The sequence below is a fragment of the Rhea americana genome, unplaced genomic scaffold, assembly GCF_003343005.1.
Source record: "Rhea americana isolate MKP2758 unplaced genomic scaffold, rheAme1 scaffold_345, whole genome shotgun sequence".
Lineage (NCBI taxonomy): Eukaryota > Metazoa > Chordata > Aves > Rheiformes > Rheidae > Rhea > Rhea americana.
Genome location: NW_028186474.1, coordinates 326366 through 353947, shown reverse-complemented (window position 1 = coordinate 353947; position 27582 = coordinate 326366). Strand labels below are relative to the sequence as shown.

The following is a 27582-nucleotide window of genomic DNA, read 5'->3' as shown; positions in this document are numbered from 1 at the left end:
TCTGTTTTACGTTGTGCAATACCCAAAAGTTTAGATGCTTGTAATGTGGTGTTCTTGTGCCATCTGCCTTAGAATCTAATCTTCACTTACAAGATCTCACACTCTTCAATGAGCACCATAGCCAGTGCACATTTTATTTTCTCCTTATATCACTCTTTTACRTGTTAGAACTACTCCGCTGTCTGTCCAATTCAAAAATCTATGTAATTATTTTTGCAGAGTCTTAGTGGTATTATCTTTATTCTGTTTCTTTGTTGGAAACAAAGAAGCATAGAAATTAAATGGTAGTTCTCYGGTATAATGCATTGTCTTTCCTCARTTTATATATAAGAGGGTTCCCAGAAGTGATCCCAGAAAACAAACTTTAAATGTATGGAGAGCTAGATGTTACTCAGTTTAAGAACTGCTTTCTCTGTTCTGCTCTGTCCTAACGTAGTGTTTCCCTGTGTGATGCTCCCAACACATCTTGTTACAAGAATGATACAGTTTTATTCTGAGAAATATGAAATGCACAGTGTGCCTTAAAAACCTATAATAAGAATATGCAATTTAAAGCCATAAAATTTTAAAGCTTAAAAAATATAYTTTGGAAATGTTGCTCAAAGAACCAGGAAGGATGAGAAGCAAGTATAGTAATACAGTCATCTTCACAGTACCTTGTAGTGCCCAGGGAAACATAGGAGAAAGCTTACTTAACCAGAAAGTTAGGAAAAAGAAAAGACTTCAGGTTGCAATAAAAGAAGGTGRTGCTCTTTATTCTCAGTTTTGCCTTTCCCTTGGGGAGATAGAGAAGAGGGAAGAAGCGGCAGCAACTATACTAACCAAAGAAGTGGTTAGATGAGATGCCAAGAAAGCCAGAGAGAATACTTAGTGGTCTTAATGCATTAAGTGAATAATTAATGGTCTTAATAATGCATTCTGATCTGTATTCTTGTAACTTTTTTTCAATACTGCAGATGTTTTTAAGCATTTTAGCCCCCCTTTTTTAATAGATAAAGCTAATTCTGAGTGATCAGAATCAGGTCTCTTCTCACCCAAAAGTGTGGCAAGTTTTAAACTGGAGTACTGACATTTCCATAATTGTCTGGTTCCTCAGCACWTTATAGGATATGCAGGAGGAAATAGAAGTATTTCTCCCTAGAAGCGATACAAAGAGAGGAACTGGGGAGGAAAAGTTGATAATGAGGGCAGTTTTATGGCATTTGGTACATTAGTGGTGAGTGTGCCCGCTGTCAAAGTCGCTGGGGAATTTGTGACATATCCAGCACCCCGTTTTGTCAATTAAGAATGCAATTTCTGCTTTGTCATTCATCCTACACATTTTTTTTTTTTTCCTGTGGAGAATCCTCAAGGTGTTCTGAGTGCTGAAATAAGCATCAGGTCTTCAAAACTGCTGGTYTTGTCTGCCTCGGTATACAAGAAATGTTCTGACGGTTAGCAGCTTACGAGAGGTGTAAAGCACACCTGCATGCTGCTGCGCGTCTGCGAACAGCAGGATACAAGGCYGGCCCTGCAGGATAGCAGGTTTGCTCTTCGGCTGAGCTGGCAGCCTTTCTGCAGTCCTCTCCAGCAAAACTGGGTTTGTTTTAATAACTGTGATTTGCCATCAAACAAGGGTCAAGTAACATTACAAAGGGCACCGCTTCCACTCATCCATCTGATTATTTTTGAGCTACTGTGCATTGTTTTATATTCGATAAAACRTCAGTCCAGTGGCACTTCAGTATAGCGTATATCCACCTTGGTTTATTTTCTCTGTAGCATTGAACAAAATACGAGGCATGGTAGCTAGAGGGAAAAAAGAAGAGCAAAAAGAAAGTAASTTTGCACGTAATTGACATGGCTGATATGAGGCCTGTCCAAATGATTGAAAGATAGGAGCAGCCTAAGATGAAAATATGTATTACTTGGGGGGGGGGGGAGAGAAAAAGAGAGCTGTTTGTTCGTGGTATCATTAAGGACTATTCCCCATTCCTCGTGCAAGGATGCACCTAGATGCATCGTGCAGTTCTTCTATGCATTTCAATCGGATTTAGTTTTACGGTTTGGTAGTGAATTTTGTATCGAATACACTCAAAGTCGAGACRGCTTTGAGGGAATTTCATGCTGTCAGTAAGAGGTATGGGGGGAAAAGGTTTAACTTGTTTATGGTAAAGTACAGAAATAAATGTGGCTATACAAATGCAGAACCACATTCTTTCTGATCAAGTACTTCCCAGCCTAGACTCTTAAATGCATGGAAAATATCTAATGATTATAGATGATGATCAAGTTTAGAGGGCRTATGTAAATGTATACGCTAATGACCAGTTTATTTTACAGTACAATAAAATGAAATTATCTTAGCCGGTCACAGAGGAAAGATGCTGTATATTTATTGACCTTGAAAGCTCTGGCTAGTTCTCATGAATGCAAATTCCTGCACTGTGTCTGGAGGGGTTTCATTTCCATAATGCCTCTTCTAGTGTAGTCATATGGAGCACAGTGTTCTACTCCCAGTGTTTTTTCATACTTAGGATTTGGAATTTTGTTTCTCCAGGACCTCATCAAGTAGATATCTAAGCTTTTCACTTTCCCACCTATTTTTTGACTTCTCTCAAACCGTTCCTTTCAATTCCTTTTGCAGGCATTCATCCTTTGATACTTCATTATTAAGTTAAATTTATTTTTTCTTCATGTGTTAATTTTTTCCTCTTTGTTCTCAGTATAAACGATATGTCCCAATAGAGTCAGTAAAATTTCTTTCTCTACTTATCAGTTAAAATAATTTGATATGGAAAGAAAATTATCATTTTTGAAGGGGGGAGAGAAACCAATATAAAGAAAAAGAGAAATGGAAGTAAGAACACTCATGAGAGCCGGCTTATGGGAGGGTAAAGCACTGTGTGGAGAGAGGAAGGTAGAAAAGGTGCGGTAGTAGTGTAAGCATAATTTGGGGGGTTATTAACTTAGACCGAGAAGCATTTCTCACCTTCATTTTTTTTCCCTCTGTAAAAAATTTTGCCTTTGTGCTTTATCTAAATCACATTATACTTATAACTGTATAACCTTATGCAATGAGCAGATACCATATAATTATCTTATCTTTTCTGATTACTTAGGTGATAAATGTAGATTTAACTGGAGATAATGTGCTTAAACTTTTGGATATGGGGGCATGGTATGACTTGCTTCCAGGAAATGAAATGTATGCTGTAATGTAAGATACTTGTCTAAAATTTCTATTGAAATACTAAATACTGCTAGAATATGSTGCATACTCTAACACAATAGGTTCATGTCCTGATGTGCATTGATAAGGAAAGACAAAGCAAATATACAAAAAACAATCAGAAAGAATAGGACAAAAAAGTAATAACAAATTATACATTTTTATAAACGAAGCATCTTTCCATCTTTCTTGACAAGCTTAAAAAATAAACCCAAAGATATTCATCAACCTAAATAGTTTGTGTTGCATCTAGACAAGACTGAATTATTATAATGATCTCATCTGCTCTTAAAACTAATTTTTGTTAGAGATAAGGCTGTTCTACTATACTATACCATCTGGTAGTTTCCCAACTGCAAGAGAAGGTCCTTTTTACCTTGAACAAATGAACAAAAGTTCATGAAGATGCTTCCCTTTTGTCCAGTTTTTTTTGATCCTTCAGAGTATGTGACCAAAGTTAACATCTGGTTCYTTAAAGCATCTCATTTCRTTTTGTTAAGATGCYTTTTCTCATTCCTATGCTTATCACTGAAGGATTAAATTGTAATCCATTCTGTCTCAGCATATGGCTAAGTAAACAACAAGAAGAAATACAAGGAAACCGAATCCCACAGTGATGTTAAAGTACTAGAGTTATGGAAGCATATCTTCTATCCAGCTCCTAATTTTCAGTAAAGTGATAGGAATTTGCTGGTTTGAAACAATAGGGAAAATGATGGAAAATATAAATTTGCTCCTAAAGCTATTGCAGATAGGTAACATAGAAAGATGGTTTCAGTGGAACGAAGTGTTTGAAATTGCAGGTAGACGCTGCAGAGAACTTGAGTAGCACATTTACATCTTCTTCAGAAGATCTTCATTCTTAAGAATTCAATGCCCTTAACAGAGGACTTCTCAAGAAAGAAATATGATTTAGAAACAACATGTAATTATGGGTAAAAATGTGCTCTTCATCTATATCGTGAGTAGGATTTAGCTATTCCATGGTCAGAAATAAATGTAACAGAAATAAAATCATCTGGCCCTTCTCATAAGGCTATATCAGGAATATTAAAGTGGCAATATTTGTTGGTTGTTAATGTTGCTCTACAGTCATCTATGGGCTCTAACTGCAGAAATCATGTAGATAACTTCCCTTTTGTAACTCTCCTTGAGACCCTTCTCAGCAGAAAATTTTTCTGATAAGAATTTATAAATACATAAACACAGAAGATAATAAAGATGTGAAAGTATTAGAGAACAAGACTATTATTATTTTAACCRTATTTGAGGTATTGGCTCCTTGGCCCCATGTACAGCTTAACTTCCACTGTGTGATTAAACTGTTTTTGCTTTGGTCAGCATGCATGTTAGGAAAGAAGGAGTTTTCTCAAGCTACTCTCTTGTGCTGTTCTGTTTTATTTAGTATGTTTAAAATTCCATTACTTCTTTTGGGTGAAATTGAAATGATAGAAGTCTGCCATGTTWTTGGGCTGGAAAAAAAAATCTTTGTTTAGAGAGAGATAATATTCACCACTTCAAAAGACTCTGGATTGAGCAATGATGAATTTGGAGGGAAATTGATGRCTTTTGCTTTCTCCACAGTCGTTTTCTGATTCAGATGATAGAATTCAAATCTATGTACCTGAAGGTAAYCTTGACAAACACCGTGGGAATGTTTGTCCTTTTTGTATACCTATTAACAACAGCTCTGTGGTTCTCAACAACTTTTTGTCTTATTTTCTTGACCCTTAAGCTATCAGTAGGGATGTAAATCAGCAGCTCAGAAGTGTTTCCAAGAAGAGTGTAGCTAAAATTACATAGCACTTATGCATTTCTTCTTGAATAATTTTCTTGTAATGCTTTCTAATGCAGAAAATTACCATATTCTGAAAGTGTCATTTTAAACACTAAGCAGATTTCTGAAATTTGATAGCAAATCTCCCAAAGCGCTCTCGGAGTGGGGCTTTGAGTCCTCTCTCAGCTCTGACATGCAGGATCTGAATGTCCATACACAGCAACTCTGTACCCTAAACTAGCGCAGGAGGAGCTGTGCAGAGCCTCTCCTGCAACAGCGTCTCCCAGAAACCAAATGGTGCTTGCGTAGAGAGAAGGTCAGGGATGGAGAGTGGCAAAGGGATTAAAGACATAGGTAGGGAAAGAATAGACAGGGAATTGAGCATTAATAAAGTCAGAAGAAGGGAAGACRGGATAATTGGGTGGATGAGTACGGATGGAGTTGAGTAGCTGAAAGAAGAAATGAAGTTTGGTAGTGTGGGAAGATTAAGAGGAGGAAGAATAATGATAAGAGATACTGGAGCTAGTCCAAGTTGTGGCAAAAGATTCTGACTACGTTCTCACCCAGAGCCTGGATCAGGCCTTAAAATTCCTTTTTCTACCTTCGTTCTCTGTTTAGGTAATAGTGTGGCAGTGCTGTGACAATGTGTGCATATTCATCTCCTGTTGATTGCTAATCCTTTAAAATATTCTGGTGTTCTGCTGTTGCAGACTGCTGTGTTAAGCAGAAAGTTGTATTTTACTTCTATTGGGCATGCTAAATTTTCAATTTATTTGGCTTTTTAGTAACAATTTTTTTATAGCTATTTTGAAATAGAAAAGTTACCTCACTCTCTCAGAATGCAATAACTTGTCTACTGGGAAAAAATAACTTTGTATCATTCAGAATTAKTCTTTAATATTTCAAAGAGTTTTCCTAGGAAAGAGGCTTACTGATTAATGAGCTTTTTCTTCTGCTTAGTCATGAAGAAGTCCCTATTTGCRAGTTTTACTTCTTTCTGGCAATCTKATCTGTTTATCYTGTATGAGATYCTCGTATACTTACTGCATTTTCAGAAATCCAAGGATTTCTCTGATAATACGTGCAATAGCTAGACCTTAGCAATAGTAGCAAGGAGGATGCGARTTCTTGCTTCTGCTCACAGTGAATTTCCTTAAAAAGATCATCCACTAAGCAAGTGTTAAGGAACGTTGCCATCCACGGAGATGGCCGTTGCYCTAATCACTGTGGTTAATATGGCGGGGGAAAAAAGAGCCGCTACAGCACAACATAAAACTCTCGGAAAATATGGGTTRGATCATCACTGGAGAACAAGTATAATCTCTGGAACATTTTTGTAAGGGTTTTGGGTCAACAGGGAGGGTGCAGAAGAGGAATAACGCCTCTTAGTTTTCTCTTCCAGTTGCTCCAGTGCACTTCCATTCCCTATATYTCCCTCCCGAGTCTTTGTTTGCTTCATTTTCCCATGTAGTCCTTTACTTRTTCATATGATATATTTAAAGAAACAATTCTGGTTTGGATTTGTAGATGAGAGTTGCTGTAGAGAGGCAAGTAGGTAGCCTTGTTGGGGATGTCCATTCTTTCCTATAAAATTTCTAATATGAAACTATTGGAAAAGAGGAGCTTTTCCCCAAATCAAATTTTTACCAAAGCAATAATATATCCATATATCCATCTTCCCCTTCCATTTTCTCTCTCCCTATTCCCCCCCCCCCCCAAAAAAAAAAAAAAAAAGAAAAAGAAAGAAAAGCTGCTCTCAGGTTGGTGCTCTTTTCAGTTTTCACATATCAGTGGGCAGGGATACAGATTTTTCTTAAAGGATCATGAGATTTTTTTTATCTGTTAACAGGAAGAAATATGCAAGCTGCAGGTATTTTGCTAAGTTTTYCTTCCCTTTTCCCTGCTCAGAAGGAAGGAAARCACGGCACCACCACCCCATCCTGACCAAGGAGATTTTCATAGAATCCTGGAATCAGTAATGTTGGAAGGGACCTCTGGAAATCATCTAATCCAAGCCTCCTGCTCAAGCAGGGTCACCTAGAGCATGTTAGACAGGGTTGCAYCCASGCRGRCYTTGAAKATCTCCAGAGAWGGAGACTCCACAACCTCTCTGGGCAACCTGGTCCAGKGCTCCGTCACTCTCMCAGGGAAGAARTTCCCCCTCGYRTTCAGGCAGAACTGCCATTTTGCTGTCGCAGTTGGGAGAGCTCAAATGCATGGGGTGTTAAACATCTAGGTGGAAGAAAGCCATCACTGTAAGAAAGCTTTTTTGTCTATGAGTAGACGCAGCATACTAACTACAGCTCTTGATCCTTGAGCTCTTTTCATAGCAAAATTCACTGTTAAAAACCAATTTTTTGCCTCTGACTTTTAGATCAGAACATGCAAAACCAAACAGCAAGTGTGTGTGGTCACACTCTTGTGTCGTAAATTAAATGAAACAGTCGTTGCCATAGGTCTTGAACAATTTCTGACAAATTAGCAGCTCCCAAGTTAGAAACAGTGATAAAATGCTTGTTTTTTTTTTATAAAATACTTAATGCCCAAATTTAGAAGTTTACATCACAGAGCATCACAGATGCTCAAAAYATTTCACACCTCCTGCCTGGCCAGGCTGGTTTGGCTTTTTTCATTAATCTGAGATCAGCATCACTGACRGGGATTAAGGAATCACACTATTGACCAACTTCTCTCTTTTTGTAAATAGAAACTTTTTCTACTTACTGGAGAGGATTCCTTTCAGGAACACAAATATATACCTTGCATGATTTAAATAACAAGCAAACAGAAATGCTAATGACGGTGTCAAGTGCTCAAGTGTGGCAGATGCATGAGAACACCAGGAGAATGCAGTTGGTGCTTAGCTACACTTCTTTTGCAGGCTTCAACAATGTTTTTAATGTTTCTGGGGTTYGGGGTTTCTTTTTGTTTTGGGGGGATTTTTTTAAGGTAGTTGTGAGAAATGACAGGTAGTTATTTTAACTAATTTCTGTTCCTATAGAAACMTAGTGTTTGCAGTAAGAGTCTTTCTGTAAGCTCTGTAATCCTCCTCTGTGGCTTGTGGCCAACGTGGCAGCTTAATAATTCATGAGCTTCAGGCCTGAATTTGTTGGGAAGCAAACTGCGTTGCTTGGAGCCRTCTGCTCAGAGGCACATTCATTTCCCTCACAAATTTGGTGTTCTTTTCTCCAAGATGTCTTTATAAAATACGCTCTGTAAACCAATGCAATGCACTTTTCTTCCCTTGTTTTTGAAGCTGGGTTTATTGTRGGTCATGAGGATCGGGTGCCTGATGACAAGAAGAAAACAGGAGCACTTGCATGAAAAGGAAGAGTTTTTTTTTTTTTTCAGTAGCCCGTGAATCACTTCAGACATTTTGCAATCTGAAAGTTCAGCAGAGGTGATCTTCTGTCTCCGGGGTTCAAGAGTGACCCCTACGGATGATTGCTTGCTGAAATACTGCTGTACTGCGGGATCTATTACAAGCTTATGGTCAACACTGAACGGGAAACGAGCGCTTTGTAGGGGTGCAGTGCCGTTTGGTAGGCAGTCGACTGACTTGTCCTCGCACACAAATTGAGGACTGGAGACTTGTTCTAGGAAGCACGGGAAGATTTTAATTTTGGGGCAGGCTCCCAGCAGCTCTAAGGACTTAGATTTCCACCCCTTTCCCCCCCCCCCCAGAGAGGATGAGCAACAAAATAAACTTGAAAAGCTTTTCTATAGGGGATACACATAACTGGACTGTGAACAAATTGCCTTTTTTTTTTTCTTTGTACATGGATATTACTGTTTGAGCAGAACTTTAMTCTTCAATTTCTTCCAGTATTTATTTAGGGGTCATGAACAGTGTCAATATGTGTCATTCGAAACCTTTCAAAAGAAAGATCAACCCAATACTTACAAGAAAAAAATGAGGTGTTAATACATGCACATGCTTTCTTCATGATTTACAGGRAATTCTTTGTGGTTAACATATGAGTTCAGAGGTCCTAATGTGAAAACTCTTTCCGTTTCAGGAAGTTTTTGCAATGTGTTCTCAAAAGCATCAGTAAAGCATGCTGTCACATAGCGAACCATTTGAGTCACTGAGCATAGCATACTTTCTGTGGTTGACAAATATGAGAAAGATACTGAAGAATGTGGCAAATAGATTGAAAAAAAAWTTGTTTTCTCTAACCTTATGTGAAATTCTGTAAGAAAATACGAGAAGCCCCTTTCTCTTCTGCAAGTTACCTATATTATAGGATGCAGCACAAATGGGAAGCCAGTGCAATACAGCATTTTTCTTTATTTAAAAGAAAGACTTTTCCTGATATTAGAATGTCATATAAACAGATTTGTGAAATCTGATTCATGAATTTCTATAGAAACTGTAGTGAGTAATCAGAACCACTGTCCTAAGTCATTACATGATTAGACACGCTCATGCTTTGAGACAGCACAGATAGATAGAAAAACACTTGCTGTGATCCGTGGAAGACACGTTTGCGGTAGGCTATGTCCGCGTGAGGGTGTGAGCAGTATCCTGGGTCGGTTTGCTAGTCATTGCTCAGCAGAGGTGGGTGTAAAGACGAAGTGCAGAAGTGCAGACCTCTACTCCAGGGGAGAGCAGAGGTCGTTCAACAGCAGTTGGGGACCTGAAGAAGCAAGAAAAAAATACAGCAATATGTTGCGACTCTGTGGAATGGCTGAAACAGGGTTTCTCTTTGAAGAKATCTCTATGCAGTTAGCACATTGATGATTTTGGAATAAGAGGAGTCAAACATGAGCTTTAGAGAAAATAAATACTTTATAACTCACTTGCACAAGTTTCCCTTAACAGTGGGTCTAGATCTGGTGCAAAGCCTGCAGTTCAATTGTGGTATAATTACGGAGTAGCAAAGGTCTTGAGCGTGGATGTATCTTTTAAGTAATCTTTAGTGTGGATGTATTTAAACACCTTTAGATAACTTTTTTCATTTCAGAAAGTTTGGAATACACTTGTTGAATTCTACTTAAAGGTGCTTCTGCTCTTCCTTTCAGTATCAAAATACCAATAAYTTGCCAATTGAAGTTCTTTGGGAAGCTACGCTTGTACAGGAAGAGAAATACATGTTATTAAGAACTGGTTCTGTAACTGATCGTCTCTGAAATTACATTGAAAACTCTGGATTTGCCGAACGTATAGCCCCTGCAGTATGCTTGCTTTCTTCTGTCTTCAAATCTATAAAGCCAATGATCTGATCTTTGTTTTACTAGTCACGTAAACCATTACCTTACCTTGGAGTTAGTAGTCTGTTCTTCAAGACTATTAAGACAAAGTGAACACTACAGTCCTCCCCTGTGTCCTAGCCACATCCAGCTCTGCGAGGAAACGAGGATTTGGGGTAAAGAACGCCTTTCGGTCTGTAACAGCCGCTCCTGTTCGCRGGCATGCTGCACAGGTTTAAGGAAAGCTTTGCCTGAGTGTTACTTCACTTTCTACTCTTAATTTGGTGGTCTAGACTCCTATCAGTGTTACAAATTAGACAGAGCTCTTAACAGCTGAAACCCTACAAGTTATTTTATTCTTTCACTTTGGATGGGGAGAATAGCTGCTTTGTTTATCKCAGCTAAGTATCCTCTGTACCTTTCTGCAGCAATAGATCAAGTAGACAGGAAAATGCAGTAAGAGCCTTCCGTAGGTCTCACGACCATAATTACGACTAAGTTATCAGTGCCCTATAAAGTTGAAAAGTTTATAAAATGTCTGTAGATGCCTTATCCAGGAAAGATAGGGTTCACTATTCTACATCGGTTAAGCGTGGTTGATGAGTTCGAGTGACAAGGGTATGCAGTGCACAGTAAAGCTGCGGTATGTAGAAGGCAAATGTTGGCCGATTTTCTYGTGTCAGAGGAGGTGGGTTGCTCTTCCCAAGCTCTTTGAACTCATGCTGCAGCCTCCTGCTGCGAGTTCAGTTACCGTTTGCAGTTTATCGAAAGAAAATACGTAGGTATCTATCCTTTTACCTGGCTTTGCAGTGCACAGAATTTATTCTCGCCTTTTAATGTGGAACAAAAATGATGTTTTAACAGTAATATCCTAAAAAGCATGTAATATTCATACATCAACTCGRATTTTATTCTAGAATTATTGCCAGGGATATTAGCTTTCATTAGATGGGGAGACTAGGAGTCTTTTTTTGGTAAGAAATGAAGTATTCTGTGCTCTTAACTATYTCTTAAATGGCAGGATTAAGTGTGACAAAAGTAGGTGAAGTTTGCTGGTCAGACGCGTCTTACTAAAGCTTATTCACGCTAGCTTCTGTGACAGCTTTTCAGATTTTTTTGSATGCTGAATTTTTATTTTGTTGGCAGCTAAGGGTTGCACGATTTTGGAAGAGTGAGGAGGACACCTAGGGAGACACTGAAAGAGAGCCAAGGGCTGAAATTCAACCAGTTATGCAACTGTGTCTTCCAATGTGTGAGCCTTTTCACATCGTGTTGACACCTCTGTCATGGGATGCTTATATACATTAAAAATAATGTTTTTAGTCTTAGAAGTTATAATTCAAACACTAGATTCTGAAAATCTCGTTAAATATGTTTTTGACAGAAACTGAGATGTTCATAAAATTTACAGGCTTTATTTTAATCATCGCTCAGTTCTCTGTACAGAAGCAGCAAGGAAAGTAAGAAAAAGAAGAGGGAAGAGATTTGTACATTTTCCCATGCAGCAACGCATGCGAATGGAAGGGTGAAGGTGGCACCTATTTCTGGGAGAAATTGCTGCAGAATCATTAAGACAAGGGGAAGGTGCAAGACGTGAGGTTTCTCCTTAAGGGGATTGACTCTCTGCTTCAGAAAACCAGTCTCCTGTATSTTCCTAAACAGTGTCTGTATGTGCCCCTGTCCTTTGTCATCCAGTTCAAACAGAAATTGGCCMACACGCTCTCTACAGATTTCTGTTGCTTAGCCAATGTGCATCTGATACTGCTGTACCCGTATTTGTAAATTGATACGTACTCAGACTTTGTCTTACAACCACCAAGTAGTTAAACTTGCCAGGAAGTTAATACAAGGCTRCTAATCCGTTGCAAGCTCTTTGCTTGTCATCTTAGCATGCTATGGGAAAAATAAAATAAAAGCAACAAAACCCCTTCCTGCAGGCGTAATGCCACCCCCTGCATCTCCGCACTTGCCCCTTTCCTCATGCTGAAAATGTGATGTCCCAAACCACTGATTGCTTCCTTCCTTTTTGCAGAAACAGAAGTCAGTCCTGCTTTTTCATACAGTTAAAGGAAGCCAAGAATTGAGACACTGTTCTTTCATTTTTCTTTTCAAGGAAAAGAACAAGAAGCTATTTGACTTTGCTTATCCGAACAACATTTCTTAGATTTGAGTAGCTTCAGTAACTACTGCTCCTGCCAGTGATCCTAAGACCTGACTGACTGCTATACAAGCAGCGATTTCACCACGATGTGAGTTAGTGCAGGGGGCATCTTGCAGTTAAACTAGTTGAAGACTGTTTCTAGCATGTAGGAGCAAGAGGAATGAATAAGTTTTTGTTTAAGATATTGCTGCTGATGTGGCATTTCATAGGTCTGTACTCCACAAGGTAAAAGTTAATTCTTTGTTTTGGGGTGTTTCTTAGTTTTGATTTCATGCAAGAATGAGTGTTTTCAGTGTATTTTCAGAATGGCTGAAAATGAATTTTTTGACAGCAGTTTAATCAAGCATTGAAATTGTGTCATATGCTCTGAACCTCCCCATACTCATCCATCACTCATTAGGTTATAACCACTCTTTTTAAAGAAAGTTTTCTTATGATATATCTGAGGGATTCTTCTTGTTTTGTTTTGCCTTTAAGTTGTTGGAACATGTTCAGTTATAATAAAAGTGATGTTTAATGCATATATTCCTGGGCAAGTGTTTCAGTATCCAGTTTGCTCAGATTAGACATTTTTGTCTTATTAAACTCTGGACTTTTATCTAGATTCTGTCTTTTTGCAGAAGATAATCTGGGGGAATAGACACCTTGAAGACTGAAGCCTTTCAAAAAATGTAGATACTAAAATGACAGATTAACTGATTGAATATCTATCATGTTTCTTAACCCTAAATGTGTGTAGAAAAGCCCTTTTGTCTGAAGAAGGAGTTGCATTTATAGCTGAAAGCAGTGGGCTTTCACAGTCATTGCAAACAGGGATATATTTTTCCTGGATTTCATTGACAGAAAAAGAAATTTGCAGCTGTAAAATGTGGTCTGCCCAACTAATCAACTCAAAACGTAAGTCAGCAGTGTCATGCTGTGAAGAGTCGAATCTATGGCAGAATGTATTATGGTCATTAATAGCATTAGTGAGACCTTAGTGGGATATTTAGGCTAGTGTCTCTTTACTATTCTTAAACAATATTGGAAACTGAGGATGGAAATGCATATTGGAAACAGGATTGGAAATTAAGGATGGGATTTAAAGAGGTTTCTGGGATAATGCTAGATGTAATGGGATGAGTGAGGAATAGGGACGTGAAAAAGATGGAAGTAAACTTCAGTTATTGGCAATGACTGGACAGCGGGGAGAGCGACCGGGTGTTCTGTGTGGCTGTAACAAGAGTAAGGCTGAATTACAAATTTCAAAAGATTTCCCGGTTATTAATATAGCAAAATCTTGCAGGAGGCCATTGGATGAGCTGATAGAGTCTCTTTAGATATTTTGAAAGCGTGYTAGGTAAAAATGACTTTTGGCGATGAATCAAGTATAAATAGTCTGTCTCAGCTCAGATTTGACACCCTTTGCTCTGCCATCGTCTGTCCCACAGAGGAACAGTCTGCACGGCTTTCCCACATACAGTGCTGTATTCAACCCCAGTTCTGAAAAAAAATAACTTTGTTATTAGGATCAATGGAGGTGAAAGTAGTTGTAACGCATTATTTCTTGAAGAACTTTAGTGAGCTTTAATTCCTGAATTATTCTATATAATGCATATGTATGTGTGTATATAATGCTTATATATATATATTATAAAGTTCACTCTCTACATAGTAAATCTATAAATGGCTTGTCAGAATTTAAGACTAGCAAATACTTTCCTGGTCATTAGTGTGGTGTTAGACATCTACTGAATAATTAATACTATTCATCTAATTGATCTGTATATATAAATTCTATGTCTGTCTTGCAGTCACATCAACATCCATAACTTACCATGCATAGTCAGAGTTATTTATTTTGCACCCATGCTTTGCACACTGTTTTTGCTGGCCAAAGGACTATTGAATTTGTTTGATGAGCAGTTCAGTCTATTGAATCTTCATATGTTTGAACTAGTGCATTGCTTCTAAAAATAATATTCATTGAAGGAGATTGCTTGATTTTTTTTTTTGTTGTTGTTGATATTCTTGTTTTGAGAGGATTTTAATGAACTTGCACTGTGCCTTTGGTTACACTAAGCCCCAGCAAGTATACTTCAGACAAGGGGAATGTGTTCAAATCCTGTGCTTCATATATTCATATTACTTTAGTGTTATCTCATCATGAATATGCATCGCCATGGTGTCTTCACACGCAGAGGACTTCCTATTAAAGTCTTCTATCCTTTACACAAACTCTTCAATGTAATTTTATCTAGATCAGTGGGTACTGGTTCATACACTCTGAGAAATTAAAAAATGATAATACCTAGTGTGTCTTAAAAAGAAGAAATGATCCATCTGTATTTTTATATTGAAGTGTGTACATGAAACTCATACCTTTTCATATTGTTTGCTTTCTAGTGAGAGGTTTATGGTGAGGTTAAACAAGAATGGAGGCCCCAGGAATCCAGAGAAGATAGATCGAATGTGTGCACTTTTCACAGTACGTGCTTGTTCCCTTTCCTCTTCCTTTACGGTAGTCGGGTTGTAGATGTAGTCACCCTGAGGAGAAGAGCAATTCTTTCCTTCCTGTATATTGAATGAAATGGAAGCTGTTTGTAAGTTTTGCTATGGTTATAACTAAATGTTAGCATAAGAAAATGGAAATGCTGCTAAACAGATTGTCCATTTAGCCAAAAAAAAAAAAAAAGAAAGAAACACTACTTTTTAATTACAGCTGTTCCTGCTTATAATTTGAAGTTCTGAATGTTTTCTTTGTATGTATTATATATGTGATTATATATTAGATAATAGGGCATAGTGAAAAAAAATGCGTTGCCCTGAGCATAAAGAGCATAAAGCAAGGTATTTTCTTTTTTTCTTAAACTTCAATTCTGAAAAGAGAGAGGAAGAGAGGTGGAAGCACAAAACCCCACACCTAAAACCAGAAAATTCTCCAAACAGATTTCTATTGTGGTATGTTTGAGAGTCCAAGTAGCTGGTGCAGCAGTATCCTCCTGGGTCCACAGTGGGTCAGTGGGGACAACACAGTACGTATGATGGAGCAGAAAGCCCCAGCAAGCAGCCAAGGTGGGCTACAGGGAGTGGTGCGCTACTGGAAATCCTGTGACTGCCTAAGTTTCTGTAGCAAGTCTGTGCAAATAACCCTCTCTCTCCACCTCCACCAGTGCAAAGCAGATATGACCAGCTGTAGCAGCACTCTTTAACCATCTGTGCAAGCAAGACAGGTTTCCTTAGAGTGACCCTTCAGCCACCCACCTTCTTGTTTTAGTTCTGATACAGTGTTTTTGATCAGTATATTCAAACAACTTCCAGAAGTAGGTAGCAAAGGGGCAACAGTGTGTAGTTTTCTTAGTAGCCTAGCCTCTGGTGGATCTATATTAATCTGATGGCGATGAAATTTTCTCTTAACCTCTTAAACCAGACAGTTGCAGCTTTACAAAAATTCGGATGCTGCTTTCTGGTCTGCTCTGTAGAGATTCTTCCTGACAGCATAACTGCAGTTGATAACATGATAAGAAAGTTCTGTATTCATCCCTCCAATTACACATAAGACAAAATTGTGGACAGTATGTCAACAGTAGGAGGTAACTTCAGTAGCTTTTTATTTTCCATTAGTTAGCACTGACATAGAAGGCTTCCCAAGTAGACGTAGACATGCAATCAAGGATAGTCTTCAAAGAGCCCTAGTGTGGGACAGTATTTTTACTGCTGGGAAAATCCTAATTCAGATAAATAATCTTAAATTATTATTTTCACAGTAGCTGGCACAGTATCATACAATGGAAAGATGCCTTGCAGTGATCCCAGAAAAGGTCTCATTTGTATCTTTTTCACCAAGAAYGTTGATTCATGTAGCAAAATGAGAGATCAGGCTAGATGCATTCACTGCTAATAACGATGGTTCCATGGTGGCTAAAACACTTCTCAATACATATGTTTCTGACTCACTGAGCTGTTGAGTCAGGCAGAACTTTGAAGCAGATAARCCTTTCAGTTATTTTGAGCCTCCCAAAGTGCATTTAAGCTCAAAAGCCAAGTTTCCTTTCAGCAGACCTTAAAAAGACAATGTTCTAAAATAAAAAAGTTTCAAAATATCTAGGTGAGACAGGATAAAATTAAAAGGAGTTTATAACATTTGCCTGCCCATCATGTTCTTGCAAAGCATGTCTTTGCTTCCAGGCTTGGCTTCACTCTGTTCTGGGGCTTCTTGGGTTGCATCAGATAGCAGGGCTCCCCTAGGAAACTTCTGTTCGCAGAACCCAAGAGGCCCAACTGCATTTGCTTCCTGCTGCTCTTAGCAATCACTCAGTCTCCTTCTGTGCTGCAGTTTCCCTGCTTGCAGAGTTCTTGCTACCTGCCCTCGTTTCTGGGTGGTTCTGCTCATCTGATTATTGCCTTCCAAAGGCTAACAAATTGAGAACAGGCAAATAAAACGTTGTCTATTGTACGGATTACTGAATATTTGCAGATCAAAGAGAGACCGCTTCGGGCATGGCATGTTAATATTGTGTTTTGTGAAACTTGGTGAGATCCCTTGAGCTTTGCTKCTTATGCCTACCTAAGATACTCCTAAAGTCAATTTATAGTACTTGAAACGAAAAGGGAACTTGAGGCCTTCTGGGTAACTGTCCTATGTTACACTTCCAAAATAAGGTGGTTCTGTGACTTGTGTTAGTGTTGTGTCTGAATCAGTTTATTGGGGGGGGAGGGATCCACCTCCCCCACCTCTCACTCTCAAGGAAGTTTCCAAAACTCTATCCCTTCCTAGAGGGGAAAAAGCTCTATATTTGTATCTTCAAAGTGTCCCTGTCTTCTGTTGCTGTCTGTGATGCTCCTAAGTGCATCTCCTAATATCTCTTAAGTATCTCCTTATATAAGATATCAAAATTAGTTGTGTTGTGTTTTTGGATCAGCTGTCATATCACACGAAAAGTGTGAAAGCATTTCCTCCAAAGATAAAAAAACTCACTCAACTAAACTTCAGCCTACGAATGCCTTAGATGCCCTTCTATATCTGGATTAAAATGTGACCACGCTACATGTCCACGGTTTTGTTAAATACCTTATTATCTCCAGCCTACAAGGCTGACTGCTGAATTTGGCAAAAAGTTCCCAGTTTGGTTAAAATGACTGTTTATTTAGTGGTAGTCAAGATAACACTTCTTTTTAAACATACGGTTAGGCCTTTCTACAAAGAAGCATTGCAAAGAACTAACGTCTTATAAAGTAACTCTTATCCACCTCTGTTAAGGAAAACTTTTTTTGAGGTTAATTTTTTTTAAAAAACAWAACATGAAATCAGAATTACCATGAAATTATTTTGCTTGTCAAGCAGTGTCCTTGGGAAGGTSAGGAGGCTGTGGGAAGTAGTGCCCTGTAGATGCAGCGCTAAGAGCAGAGTTGCAGAAACTGATTCATTTATGTTGCACATAAGCAAGTAAAAACCCAGCACGGCCTCTTCTGGGTTACAAGTCAYGTGCCTGGATTCTGTGAAAGAAAAGTATGTGAAAGTTTCCAYGCAGGGGAGACTTCTGGAGTTGTTTTGGTCCATGTCATAGTAAGAATTTCTCCCCCTGCAAAAAACCACTGCTGCACCTTACAGAATACACAGCCATCTATGCCCTGACTTTGTGTGTCTCGGCAGGGACAGGATATATTTTCTGTAAAACTGAAGAGTGGCTAATGGGTGAAGCCATCAACATGTGCATGCTCTACCATTTTCTGATATTTTGACACCCTTGAATAAATAGTTCTGCAAAATGATGTTAATCAGAAGTGGTAATCTTATGGTATAATAAATATCCACCTCTCAGATCGTGCATATTTTGAAAAATCTATTTACTCTTGCGTATCAAGTACAACCTCCCAGTTTTTTGCCTTTTGAAATGTACTGTGAGACACTGCCGAGATTAAAACTATGTGAAACCTGCTCTTAGTGTAGAGTTTCTCCAAGACATACAAGACGGCGCCTCCCGTGYGCTGCACTGGTGTGTTAGGTGACAAAGCCTGGAAAGCACATTCCCTCATTCGTGCAGCAGCAGAATAAGGCTTGAGGAGAAAACACGACGGAAGATTTATATGGCTTAATTCTTTCCCTGCAGAGAGACATGATCTGCTAGCTAATAAGCATACCAAACAGCATACTTGCAACTCGCTGCATCTGCCACCCAGGGAAATACAGTGCTCCCTTTAAAAGGAGTAACAACATACAGCCATCAATTTAATGCTTGCCTGCTGTGCTTTCGCAGTGTAATGCTATTTGAAAGTGGTTTTAAACTTCTTAAACTAAGCTCATTTTACTCGCAGTTCTTGGTCACTGTGCCCAGGTTTTATTTTGCTGTAGTTAGGAGCGACACTGTACTCTGAAGTTCRTAATCTCAGTTGGCGAGAAAAGAAGTTTGCCATTCCCATTACTGTTCAGTTTTTACTTTCCAGCAAAATAATGAATTTTAATTTTCCAATTTGGTTAAAACGAAGAATGACAAAATTTGAATGCCATAGTTTAAAATTTTTCTTTCATTACAAAAAAAATGTGTTTTCCTTTTATAGTGGTTGTAATACCACTTAGTTCTTTTCAAAAAGATGCAGGCAGGATTTCGAATGTACTACTGAGATTTTTTTCCGGCTGACTTTTCCAAAAAAAGAAATGCAGTAGTAAAGAACGGCCGTGTGTGTGTGTAGCCATCTCGACCACTGTTCTCCTGCCTGCACACAAACGTTTTGAAGTGGGATGGATATCTCTCTGCAGTTGAAAAGAGAAAGTGAAGAGATGTGAAAACACAGCCATCATCCCCAGTTGATTGCAAACTCAGGTATAAAGCTGTTAAAAGCATCCTGTTTCAAAAACCTCTTGTACAGACGTAAAGTTATTTTGGTTTCAGTGCCATGAGGTGATGCCCCTTTCTGCAGCATACAGGAAGGAATTAAGCAAGCGGTGATAACTGAGCTGAAAGCTGCCTTCTCGAGTTGTCTTCTCTCCCTGCCATGCGCGTACGCTTCACTCGCCCCGCCACGTTCACGCGGCAGGTGCATTAGCCTTCCGGAGTTCCCAGTTGACAGTTGCTCTTCTCCTCTGAAATTACTATAGTGATGCCCTCTACGATCGCTGGGGGCTCTCTGGAGGCTGTAGGGCATACGGCAGTATGTAGCAGTAAGACGGTGCTGCTTTGAGTGGAAAGAGGGGGAAAAGAGGTGACAGCTCTTGCAGCGGAGCACGTTTGCAKCAGCATCTTAAAACAGCAGCGCATGTTCTCACAGTACCTAGTGCCTGCTTACAACCTTGTCTTGGAGTTTAGTAAGAAAAGGAGGAGGARGAAGTGTTTCTTAGATCTTTCCTAGAGAGCAAAAAGATGATGGGARTGGGAATGGCTTAGAAGCTGATGCCTGTTTACAATATTATCAGAACATATCCAGGGAATTCCCAGGTAAGAGAGCTTCCAGTGTGCAAATACTATGTGTCTTAGTAATGAATTATTGTTAAGTATGCTATAACGATCTGGAAGGTCAAATGCCAAAAAAGGAAGAACAGAACACTTTAATTATTTGATAGAATTCTGATGCAGCATTGTTATTCAGAGCAATCAGAATATTTTACTTCCTTTTCTTTCAAAGAATGTTACTACCAAATATAATTGTGTTATATATTTTAATGTCTATTTTTTTTCCAATCTGTTAGGATCTCAGCAGCAAGGACATGAAGAGGGATTTGTACATAGTTGCCCATGTAATTCGAATAGGTACAGTATAATTTACTACATTAAATGTATACAAAGATTAAAAATAATTTTAAAGTATTTTTAAAGGTGTCTTTTACTGAGCTACCTTTCTGATTAATTTAACCAGTCAGAAGGCTCAGTCATAGACCATGCTTATCTGTTGAGATTGTAGCATTTAGCTACAGATGATTTTAACGTTAAAGTTACTGATCACTGCTTAACAGTAACTTTAAACCAAACTAAATACAAAACACCAGAACTAAATAAAAATTTTTGTTCATTGTTCCAAAATTTAAAATGAGGTGTTTTTACTGAAGATGTACGCTAGTTTAGTGGACAGAACATCAGCATACCTGATCATTCACAACTTGTAAATTAGATGAAGGTGGATAAGTGKATATGCGTAAAGATGAGTTTTCTACCCTATGAGTATACCGTCCTTCCAAGAACTCACACTGGAGYTAAGGAGATGCTTCTTAAAAATAGGAGTTGGGAAATAGTCACGCCTGGGTCCTGTGGTTGTTCTATCTGGTGACACCAAAAAGGAGCATTTGCAGCAGTATCTCCCTGCGAGAGGCTTGTCAGGCCTTCAGGAGAGGTCTGGACCACTGGGGCYTAGAGCTGGCCCTACGCAAGGGTGCGAACTCTTCCTTGCTAACTCGTTTGAGTAGTCACCTTTTGTAGAGTGGATTTCCCTGACTATTGGTAGAGGAGGCACAGCTTCCTTTACTCTTTTTTTCAAGTTTATGGTAGTAACCAGCAATAGCAAACATTCAAGATGGAAGTTGAATTTAGAGTATGTCTCATAGGCTACAGTACACTGCTGTCTTGAGATAGTTTATGGAAAGCTWGACAAATTTATCAGCCCAGTAGTGTGCTTGACTGAAGTGGCTGTATGACTTAAGTGAATTAAGTTACTAAAAGCTCATTTGGATGGACAGTGCTGGATTAAAAAAAAAAATCCCTAGTTAATAAGGAGATGATTGGTACCAGGGAGTTGAATGGTTATAGATTATGAATGTCATCTTCACTCAGATACTAGCAAGTAAATATTTTTGCTATGCTAAGTATGATTTACTTCAAGTGTTTAAGCCTAACTCCTTGCATTAAAGGAGTARGAGGCAGTCTGTTCAGTTGTCTGACTGTGTATTATTCTAAACAGTGCAGTGTCTTTCATGTTTTCCAGGTTTTGAGGTAACTGAAAGCAGCTAGGTAGCGTTTGACTGTATTTGCAATGAAGCTGTATTCAGCCCTATTTCCAGTATTTCCACTACTGACATCCTTTGCCAGCTGCAGATATTTTTTGTGAAACAGAGAAGATCTGAATGGCTTAGTGAAACCACAGCTTTGTTATATTGTCCTGTGAATGATGATAAAAGCCTTCAAATTCACAAATGTGTTAGAAGGATGTTTTATTATCAGACGTCACTGTGTCATAGAGTCTGACAGTGGAATTACTCTGTATTACCTGAGAGCTTTGCGTGAAGCTTGTAGGACCGTTTAAAGATATTCTGCAGTTCAAGCACAGATAATTAACCTTGATGCAAGATGTGCTGGATGAACTGTTATGTGTAACATAACAAATTGGCTAAGATAGTCATGGTGATTTTTCTAGTCTTGATATTTTTGACTCTATTAGGAAAACTACTTTAGCAATGGGGACTTAATCACACGGCAGCTTCATATCTCAGAGTTCTCCTTTCTTATGTTCAAAGAGAAGCATGTACATGACACGCAACTGATGGAATCACTGCATTTAAATCTCTAATATTTTGAATTTCTGTTAATTTTAGGTCGCATGTTGTTAAATGATTCAAAAAAAGGGCCCCCACATTTACACTATCGCCGTCCCTATGGCTGTGCAGTCTTGAGCATCATGGATGTACTTCAGTCAATCTCTGAACTGAAAGAAGAGAAGGATTTTGTTCTCAAAGTTTACACGTGAGTAACTCCTGAGAAGGAAAGGAATTAAGAAAAGCAGTATGTGAATGTTGGCTACTAAGGTACTGAAAAGGTGGTAAGTACTAAGATGCCATAAGCTGCACTTGTTTTTAATCCTCCTCGCCAGATAAACTAGTGCTGTCAGTATTGGGGTTTGCTCATTTGTTATTCCAGAAGCTCATAGAAGCCGATGAAGATTATAGCTGTTTCAAATATGTGAAGTGCTTCAGAAGTTATTGAATGATGTCCAAATCTATATGACATACAAAGTAGAAGTTTTTATAATGTAATTTATAATTTATTTAAAAGCTGTTAAATTCAAAAGCAAAGAAAAATGCTGTATTCCACCTGATAAAGGGAATACAGTCATGAACCATCTTTAATTCCTTATGAATGATGGTGAGCAACAAAAGAAATAAACAACTGAAGTCAACATTGTGTGACCAGAAAAAAAAAAATAAAACAAGCTGATGTTTATGAGCAAGAATCTATCTTCAGTTTATTTGTGATTTTGARCTTTGAACTACCAAATGCTTGTTATGAAATGTTGGTCTCATAATCACAATAAAGAGACCACAGGCAAACTGCAAGGAGTGCAAAGAGTATTTAAATCTCTTGTCAGTGAGGATAAATACTGGCAAGATCTGCTTTGCAGATGGGCTGAGATATAGCTCGTCATATATTACTTTGCCGTCTGTGGCCACTGTCATAGTAATGAGATAATTTGAGGATTATAGAASTTTGATATTTTGCAAGAAGTACAGTCAGTAGCAGAAAACCTGCTATTCAAGGGAAACTAAAAATGAAAAAAAGGCTTTCAGTTTTCACTGAAATATTCTTGGATGCCTCCTTATACGTGAGAAATCTGTACATCCCAAGAAAAGTCTCTCAGTCAGCTCCCTCATTCTTACATAAACTGCAGCAAAAATGTCAAGCTAAAAGGAAGAAAACTGGCTTCTTTCTTGTCTGTATCAATAGAATATGGATAATCTTGGTATTTAGTTACCACGCAGTTTCAGCATATCTCAAACCAATGATTTTTGATTATGTAGCTTATGTTATGTAGGTTATGTAGCTTTGTAGGGATGTCTTTTAATATATTGTAACTGCAGTATTCTGAATGTTTACRTAAGGTGTTGAAATAGAGTATTCTGAATATCAGATTTCTACTGTTTTCTGTTTTGATTCCCTTTTAATGCATCTTATTCAGTGAGAAAAGAGAAAGAAAAATACTATGTGAAAAATCCTATAAAATATTGGACTTGTCCATTTATCAGTGACAATGCGTTAGTTCCTAAAAATATTCCTGTAAGGTTTGTTTGAGGGGCTGACGGAATCAGCCATTATGTAATTATCTCATGAATTCTTCATGCTATTYAGTTAGGTCCCTTGCTGCCTTTAAGGAAGGTTTTCACATCTCAGGAGATATTTATGGTTATTCTAAAGGTCCAGAATTTTGATCAGCCTGATTTGTATTTTTAGAGCAAAACTTAGATACTCTAACTTTCTTTTGGCATTAGTAACAACAACTCTAGATACTCTTGAAATTCTTTTAGATATATAAACTATTAAAAGAAAATGTGTTATGTTTTTGGCCTCTATGAGTTCCATGGCTTAATTATACATTATGTGGAAAGGCACTTCCACTTCCTTGCTCGAGAGGAAGTAAAGTCTCTAGCAGAATTCAGCACTGTAGTCAGCTGCATGTAAGTTTTTACCACTGTTACCATTCTACTAAGCTACAACAAGATTTTTTACACCAATCTGTTATGCCACTGCTGTTTAGAGTTTCTCCTAAGCCTTCAACAAAAATCTTCAGAAGGGAAAATGGGTGTATCTAAAGAGCATGAGTTTATTGCTTTTGCAGCTGTGATAGTTGTTGGTCCTCCACAACACAATACTGTCACAGATTTTTTTTTTCTTGCATCTTTGGTTTGCACATTCTTTTAACCAAGCTACTTTTTCTTGCTTTGTAGATCCAAATTGGAAACATCAAATTTGGGTCCTTTGTAAGTTCAAAATCATATATAAATACTTAAACAATGCTGACCTGATTTTCCTACACGCTGCTCATTTTTATCATTGTTAAAATGCCTCAGGCCAACCCAAAACCATCACAAAGATGAAATGCAGAGGAAAGAGGGTCTGCATGTTTAAAGAAGTGGTTAAAAAGTATTTTTGAGCTTTCTTTTTGTACGCTGTCTGCCTAAACCATGCAGCTGCCACGAATGAGGCAGGCAGCATACAGCCAGAAAAGCTTTCTCACAAGGAGAAGCTGGAAAACTCTGTGCAAGACTGAAAATCTAACGGAGGCTGAAACACATACATGACATTTCGATGGAGATTTTTGCTGTACCAACAAGAGAAAATGTTTATACAAAAAAAAAAATCAATTTCCCCATCTTTCTGAGCTTGCCCTGTTATTGTTGAAGACTTATGTCTGAAAAAGGCTTTTTTTCTCGCAATCCAGATTTTCCTGTTTCTTAATCCTGAAGTCATGTTATAATCTTACTAAGAGGATATAGTACCACAGCTCTACTTATAAGCTCATTACACAAAAGCATGAAGGTTTACTTTTGTAATTCTTTTTAGTAGAATACATGTAAAATATTTTAAAAGTGAGACAGAAACTAAAATCTCCATGCATGTATTTTTTCTGAGATTATTTGAATTTATATTTTATATGAATTTTTTTTAAATCTTAAAAGGTGTTTTTTTACTCATTGCACCTCACTTCTTGCATTGTTTTTTCCATTTCCCTAACTTAATGTATTTCTTCTCAATATCTTTTACAGTTTTGTTTATCTTCCTATTTTCTCTGAATCTTTGTATTTTTTTCCTCCTTCTCTAGCACTAAGTCTTAAAATTCCTCCCTCTTAATGAGGTGTATCTGAATGCCCTTCCTTATCGAAATTCAGTTGTTGCTGTTTGCCCAGCTGAACAGAGTCTATGCTGCATTTCTTTCCCCCATCCGTTTGACATTGGAGTCTGATACAGTATTGCAAATTGTAAATTCACTGTGGGACCAGTTGACTTGAAAAGGTGATGGATGACTCGAGAAGAATTTCTTATTTAAACTGGTAATATATTTGGTATTTAGACAAGCAAAATGTTAAGAAAACACAATAAAAATGAATTAATGGCAAGTGTCTTCAGGCCAGCATTTCAGACTTGGGAGAATATTCTTTGTGTTCAGGAAACGTGAAGTACGGTGTTGGATACAAAACTAGCTTTAAGCCATCTTTATATCTTACATTTGGGGACAACTTTGTTCCGGCTTAATTTGCAGGCACAAGCCATCAGAGGCCGAGCTCTATTTTAACCTGCGCTGCAGAGGTTGGTACAGCAACTGGAAAGGGAGCAGAGAGTTAGAGGCGTTCTGCAGCCTCAGCCGTGACGTACAGCATTTGGCATCGCATTTGTGCTACGGGTTCTCTTCTTGTTTTAATGAGAACGTTATTTGCAGTGAGATAAGTGTTCTCTAATGCTTAGCATAAGAAAAGAAGGTGAAGGCAACTGTTTTTCCTCCCTCGTGAGTAGGCACAGAACAGCACAATTACTGTAAGCTTTTTYGCTTAGTCCCTTGGTCCTTAGTCCAAGTCTCCTTGCAGAGTTTGTCTTTAGGAGCACAGACATAGTCAATTTGCCATACCATTCGGTTCCTGAAGGTCACCTTAGTGCTTAGGCACCGCGAGTACTGTGTGAACATCTCATCTCCCCYCTCGGAAAGGATAGAGTAGTTACAGGAGTTGTGGAGTAGAGCATCTAAAATAATCAAGGAGAGTAGAGTAGTTGCATCATGAGAGGAGACTAACAACATTGGAAGCTTCACTTTGCAGAGAGAAGGGTGGTGGCAGCTATGGCTGAGATTTAAAAAATTATGGTAGAGAGTAAACCGCTGTTCACTGAATGAAAGTGTACCAGAACTGGGGGCACTCAGTGAAACTAGTAGGGGTTCACATTAAAACAGAAGAAAGTGCTTCTCTAGCAAGTAGGTAGGAAACCTGGAATTTACTGTGGAGATGGGCGGAATTAGGTTCAAAAGAGATTCGACTAATTTATGAACAGAGGTCCAAAAACAGAGGAATAGGAATAGACTGAGGAGGACTCCCRGAGGAGTCTGAGGTGACCAGACCGCAGAAAGCAGCGCAGCTCACGTACCCTGCCGGAGTTTTACCCCCTGTTACCACTGTGGGAGACGCGGTATTGGGCTAGACACACCACCAGTCTGGCCAAATAGAACCTTTTTCTTTAATGTTCATATGTTGTTATGATGAGCTGAGACAGCTGATAACCCCCTGTAGTGCAGGGAGGAATGCTGAGATAGGTAGAACTGAGATGTGGAGTGGGATGGTCCCCATCTGATGGCAGCTGATAACCTAGGAGTGAAATACAGCCTGGTCAAGCACTTTAAGTGAATCCTTTTGGATAGCATTCTGGGAGGAAGTAATTTTAGTGGTGTTCTCCATTTTCCTTTTTTTGTTTGTTCATCATGCTTAATATATTACTAGTTGTCCATGCTGCATTTACTTTTATGATGATCAGCACCTTGGTGGGGTTTGCGAGTAGGTTTGCCATAGCAGGCTGTGTAGGTTATCTCATTATTCTTGACAGTGCACAGGTTTGCAATACTGAAGCTGTAGAAAATGGCCAACTACTACTTTTTCCAGATAGTCTGTAATTCCTTTTGCTGCACTATTTTCCTGTTCCAAACCACAGCAGCCAAAAAAAAAMYKKTTTTTTTTTTATCCCAAATTTTGCCATCTATGTACTCTTAGGAGGGAACCAGAAATGAGAGGGGAAAGTGCAAACACTGGAGAGTTTTACAAAGAAACTTAAGACTTCTTAAGACTTCTATGTCTTTAGGAGCTTCCTGTCTGTAAAGAAGTGAATGTAAATTAAGAAAGTCAATTGGACAGAAGATTAATTCAGTCATAAGCAATTGCTTTTCAGGAGAAATAAGACTCGCTGTTGCTGCTCTTGCTGTTGAGTTAAAAATTGCTTGTCTTCACAGGGAATCTTTGAATTTTGCATTTGTGCTTTAAATAAACTGGGCAGTGATTGATTTTAAAAGGCAAATAGGATTGATCACCACACATTTTTCTTTTTCAAATACTGGTGAAGTTGGTATTGCAGCTGTACATGTGCTAGTGTAAAGTACTTTGTAACAGTTAGTTACAGTGTATGCCCTCAATATACAGGAGCAAGCTGTAGCGCTGGAGGCACCTTCTTCTGTGTGTGGTTCCATTCCAGCTTAGCGAGCTGGGCAGGTTGTACAGCTTTTAATACAGCAGTGTGGATAAAGCTGTACGATTTTATTGTTAAGATAGGTAAGAATCATAATTCAGATGGGGAAAGAACCTCTCTAGTCAAAACGCCTGCTCAAAGCATGGCCGGCTGTGAGACCAGACCGAGTTGTTCAGGGATTTATCCAGCCATGTCCTGAAAACCTCCAGGATGGAGACTGCACAACCTCTCTGGGCACCTGTTAAAGTACTTGACTGTTCTTGTGATGAAAAAACTTTTCATTTTATCCAGTCTGAACCTCCTACATTTCCTTTGCCTGTTGCCTCTCATCTGGCCATGCACCAATGGA

General features: G+C 38.5%; 1 protein-coding gene across 1 annotated transcript in view; it reads left to right on the top strand.

The window, feature by feature from the left end:
* Window positions 1–27582, top strand: part of DOCK3 (dedicator of cytokinesis 3) — a 197826-nt gene that overhangs the window by 77702 nt on the left and 92542 nt on the right. Inside the window, exons 10-12 of the mRNA XM_085311589.1 lie at window positions 14728–14809; window positions 20006–20066; window positions 21839–21986. Coding sequence (XP_085167715.1) covers window positions 14728–14809; window positions 20006–20066; window positions 21839–21986 — 291 coding nt within the window. The remainder of the gene's footprint in view (window positions 1–14727; window positions 14810–20005; window positions 20067–21838; window positions 21987–27582) is intronic.